Source organism: Saccostrea echinata, unplaced genomic scaffold, assembly GCF_033153115.1.
Source record: "Saccostrea echinata isolate AGI-Se365-2 ecotype Australia unplaced genomic scaffold, CSIRO_AGI_Sech_v1 ptg000051l, whole genome shotgun sequence".
Taxonomy (NCBI): domain Eukaryota; kingdom Metazoa; phylum Mollusca; class Bivalvia; order Ostreida; family Ostreidae; genus Saccostrea; species Saccostrea echinata.
In genome coordinates this window covers 3707737-3713271 of record NW_026889800.1, presented here as the reverse complement: position 1 = coordinate 3713271, position 5535 = coordinate 3707737, and the positions used below count along the sequence as shown (strand labels likewise).

Here is a 5535-nt window from a genome sequence, read left to right as displayed (position 1 = left end):
GGGTCGAGGGGACATAATTTTGCTTTGGCATGCAAAAACAGTATTTCTTGTTTTGTTTTTGTTTTTAGCTTTTGTCCCCTTGGAAGAACTACTCAATTTAATTCAATACAACCTATAAAAAACATAAATTGTAGAATTTTCTCACACACTTTATGTAAAAAGCATATCGATACATAGATAACGTACTGGGCCTGTAGAGTGCAAAATATCAAATAGCTAAAGGTGGCCTGATACACACTTTAAAATTAGTGAACAAAGAGGTACCACTGCGTCGGGAGAGAGAGGAGTTGAGACATCGAGTCTAAAATTTTTTTTTGAGCGAATGTTTTTACAATTTCTTATGATTTAAAATCTTGGGGTTGATACTCAATGTTTTGAACGATATATTCATAGATTTCATACTAAATTTAACCAATTCTTGAGTCGAAAGCGCTCATTTTCCATTTAAAAATCAGTTAATTTTCTTATCATTCTTTAGCCCAAATATTTTCGACATGAGTTTAGTATTGATGAATGAGGGGAAACCCTACTCTGAGAATAAAAGAGGGGAACTTTGGCTCTAGTGTGAGATTTCCCGCCTGAAAGAAGCCCTACTCTAGAGTACAGATTCCGGGGGGAAAGCTGGCTAGTGGAGAAATCCTACTCATGTATCAAAGTGTGCAATAACTATGTCTATCGCCTACCCTTATTATAATAACTCTGGACAGTGTCCACCTGCTGGACCAAGTTGGCCAATTAATTTCTTTTATACTTAAACCATATCAATGTCTAAATAAACCCCATGTTTTTCTGTCTTGACGACAAATACAATCTCTGCATCGAAGTCTTACATCACAAGATCTGAAAAAAAAACTGGGATATTGGATAAACAAAAAAAAAAATAGATAGTCCTTCAAAAAGCATTACATCTTATAAGCCATGGAAATGGGTTAAACATTTTATGATAAACTATTGAGTGGACAGCAATGGACACTGCAATGACTAGGACGTACGCTTAACTTGCTTTGTGATATGAAAAAGAAATATAGTATAATAGCTGAAAACATTGAACTCAAATGGAATAAAAATGTTATAATGACTTTTTCATTATTTGAATGGAAGAAATATGTATGTAATTCTTTTTTACAACATTTCAAAATCAAATTAATGAATGATTTATAGTAAGTGAGAGCTAGATACATTTTTTGACTACGATTTTCCAATGATTCCTCACGAAAAATGAAATAGGAGGCTTTCTTGCATCATAGACAACTGCTTCCTCAACAAAAGTGGAACTCGAAAATTTCCATATCTTTTGAGGTGTCATCTACACAATTAACTTCATTAAAAATCATACTCAGAAGTAGAAGTCAGAAGTACTCAGAAGTTGATATTAAAAGTATGTTGGAGATCCTCATTGACATATATATGTAGTTATTGGATACCAGGGCTACCTATGAAGCAGAATTTATTCAAACAATTTCTACATGAGAAAAAGACAACTTTTCCTGTGTCCATCAACTCTACATATAGATTTGTCATATTCAGTAAAGAATACTCTCTATATTCTCTATACAGAGAAACAGGCAACATAATTAATATTGTTCTTTCCAAAATATTAACGGTCATTTAATTTTTACTATTGACCGGCAAAGAGAGTTTCCCCACATTTCTATTGATTTGAATTGTGAATTGGGGTATTGTGTGTAATGATACCCTCGCCACTTCCAAAAACATGACGTCACAATAAATATGCTTTTTTTATTGATTTGTTTAGGTTTTCATATAACAAAACAATTTTTGACAGTGTTTTCGGGCAAAATTAATAATGTTCGGGACAAAAATATTATCCAACGCTCCATGCCAGGCAATATTTCATCCCTTGGGTGCTAGCAAGGTTGCCCTTAATCTCAGTCAATATTTGTATGGACTTAATATATCCCAGTGACTTCGAAATAAAAGACACGTACCACAGAGTCATCCACATCTGTTTCATATTTGGATGTTTAACTGACTATAGATGGTACTATTTATGGTCAGATAATATGCAAACTGTATGACAAACGGGGTGACTTCAGCTATTCCATCGTCAAGTTCCCTTAACTTGTAGTAACATTACATGTACTTGAACTAATTCAGTAAATTTATATATGCATGAATCACGGGTTATTCATTGAATTGTGTCGTTTATTGGATTGTTATCCGATGAATGCGTTTTTAACAAAATATATCATGAAATAAATCGTTTTTCTTACATAATATATTGAATTCAATTCATTGTTTTTGTTATTTTATGTTATTCAGTTGCCTTTTTCAAATCAAATTTATAATAGGTTTCATTATAATTTAATGATAAATGACGTTTGTATATTTACGCGGGCTGATGAGGAGTTATCAACGATATTATCCAAGCTGTTAAGCAATTTACGTCTCAAAGACGGCCGAGGGTGCTTGACAAAAAGTTCAGTTTTGTTAAGGAATAACTGTTTATTTTTTAATAATATGATTAAGCAACTGGCTTGCTTATCACGCAAGTTAATTTCTTGATCATCATTATAAAACCAAAAAATCTTGCGGTTATTTCTTATATCTACATGTTCTTGATTCCTTAACTTTTCTCTCTTACTCTCTCTCTCCCTCCCCACATGTGATTTTCAAACCACGCCTATCTATAACGCAGTAGCTTTATACAGAAATTAAGTATTTTTTTATTCATGGTATTATTATCTGGTATTTTTATCTCGGCCAAAGAAATTTAAAAATGTAAATATTAGAGCATAAAATTGCCCCGATGTCGACATATACAATTGCTCTCGGGGCCTCGAATATACGTCGGGTAGTCAACATAACCGAAGATAACATATTCGAGTTTCTGCAAATCAATTTTATAGTAAATACGTCCGGGACCGCTGACGGACTTTAACAATTCCCAGATTGTCGACATATGCGATGTCGAGATACCGAAGTTTACCTGTATGTATACACTTCATGCAAAACAGACATTTAATACCTTTGAATGGATTACAAAAAAAAATAGATAACATTCTACCTGTCGTTAAAAGATGATAAGCATTACAGATTGCAGACATTGACTGGTAGACTAGAGTTAGTGGAATAGTAAGTGTAAAATGATTGTACATTATATTTAATTGTCCGTAAGAGACATATTAGCTTATCCTTACATTCAATGTTTTACCTTAAATAATTATATTGTCATATGTTGCCTGGATGCTAAAAATACCTGTAATTTCAGCTATTCCATTGAAAACTATGGACAAAATACCAGATACTGCCCAGCATTTTATAGAGTGTGACAACAAGTTATGCAGAAACTACTCTGAATTTTACTGCAATACCTGTTATCAGAGAATGTGCGGCTTGTGCAGAGAGATACATCTAAAGGAAATGACTAATAGAAAGCATCATGTAGTTTCTTTTCTTGAGAGAAAGAGAAAACGTCCCTCAGAAAATTGTCAGATCCACATCAATGCAGATTTAAATGTCTATTGTGACGGTTGTCAGATTCCTGTTTGTCCTGCATGCTTTGCCCGAGAACACAGTGATCATGAAAAGAGTGACATTGAAACTGTTTACAATAACATTCTACTGCAATGTCAGAAGGAACATACTAATATTTTGAGAACGGTTATTCCTAATGCTGAAAAACATCGTGACTCCTTTTGTGAAAGAGAAGAAAATGCCAAGCAAGAAATTTTAAAGTTGAGGTTATGCATGAAAAAGAGAGCCGACGCATTGAAGAAAGCCGCATACTCAATACTGGCTGTCAGTAATGAAGAGTTGGACAAAATTGAAAAATCTATTTTACAAGATCTGAAAAAACAACAGAAGAATACAGATGATTACATTGATGACCTGCAAAAAATAGTTATAGACTATGAGAGTAAAATGTCATCAATAAAACTCACTGAACTGATAGAATTCCACACAAATATGTCAATAGTTAAGCTGAAGATGCCTAAGCTCACACCGATATCACTTCCAGTGTTCATTCCGGGTACAATTAACAAAGAAGAATTAGCCAAACAGTTCGGTGAAGTAAAAAAAGAATCATTTGAAGAAAAGCTTAGTAAAACGGCCATGAAACTTTCCACTTCTTTCACAATAGCAGTAGAAGTTGCTCTCCCTAAATTAAGTGAGATTTGTCATTTATCTTCCATGACTTCTAATAAATTTTGGGCCAGTGATTACAGAGGAAACCTTATTGAGTCTGACTTGAAAGGAAAAATCTCACAAAAAATAAAGATCAACACATGTGGTGTCCCAGGTAATCACGCAGTCACAAAAGAAAGAAAACTAATTTACACAGATACACTAAAAAGAGCCGTCTACAGAGCGAGCAGTGGCATGGTAAATGAAAAGATAATAAGCACAGGGAACTGGGTACCAGAAGCTATCTACTCCTCTCATATCAATGGACATATATTGGTGGGGATGAGAAGACAAGAACACAAAAGAATCACTCGGTACAATGAGGAAGGGAGGAAGCTCCTAGATATTCAGATGGATACTAAAGGTCAAAGGCTATACCAGGGTATATATTACATAACAGAGAATATAAATGGTGACATTTGTACATCAGACAACGGAAAGGTGGTGGTTGTGACCAGATTGGGAGACTACAGATTCACTTACTCTGGTCACCAGTCTCAGTCTAGATTCGATCCATATGGAATTTGCACAGATATCCTTGGGCATATCATAGTGTGTAATGGTTCTGATTATTCTAACGAGAATCACTCCAGTGTCCACCTGTTGGACCACAATGGTCAGTTCATTTCTTTTCTACTCACACCAGATCAATGTCCGTACAAACCTTGTGCTCTTTGTGTTGATGATCAACATAATCTCTGGGTTGGATATTGGAGAAGTTCCACTGCCACTGTGTACAAATATCTCCGTAACACAAACAAATAAAGTTTTGCATTGAATTGTAAATACATTTTTACAGTTGTTAGCCTCAATTTTTATTTTATTTCATGTTCAAGATCTACGTTATTAAATGTAGAAATAATGAATTTCAACTCCTTTTCAAAAGCATTGTAATTTTTTCATTCATAACAAAATTACCTCTTAGAATACTATTATACAATTGTATAGTGACATGAATTTGATACGTATTTTTAGGTCACCTGAGTCACTCAGGTGACCTATTGCTATCCGTTCTCGTCCGCCGTCGTGCGTCGTGCGTTAACATTTGACCATTTTTAGCTTCTTCTCTGAAACCGCTCAACCAATTTCAACCAAATTTGGCATATAGCATCTATGGATGAAGGGAAACAAAAATTGTGAATTTCATGGTCCCTGCCCCCCCCCCCCCCCCGGGGCCTGAGGGATGGGGCTAAAACCACCAAAAATAATGCAATCTTTAAAAATCTTCTTCTTTACTCCTGGACATCAAGCAGTCAAACTGTTGGCATCATTGTAATAAGCATTGAGCCCTCTACCAAAATTGTGAAATTCATGGCCCCAGGGTCAGGGGTTCTGGCCCCAGGGTGGGGCTATATAGATCATATAGTGAAAGTGCATTATTTCTTT

The 5535-nt window shown here is 34.9% G+C and overlaps 1 protein-coding gene across 1 annotated transcript; it reads left to right on the top strand.

Moving 5' to 3' along the window:
* The first annotated feature begins 3249 nt into the window (after window positions 1-3249).
* LOC133203489 (uncharacterized) lies at window positions 3250-4914 on the top strand. Its single transcript, XM_061339265.1, has one exon. The coding sequence runs from the start codon at window positions 3250-3252 to the stop codon at window positions 4912-4914; it is 1665 nt and encodes a 554-aa protein (XP_061195249.1).
* Window positions 4915-5535: the final 621 nt, after the last annotated feature.

Coding starts and splice junctions, on each gene's coding strand:
- LOC133203489 (XM_061339265.1), top strand. CDS start 3,250: ATGGACAAAATACCAGATACTGCCCAGCATTTTATAGAGTGTGACAAC.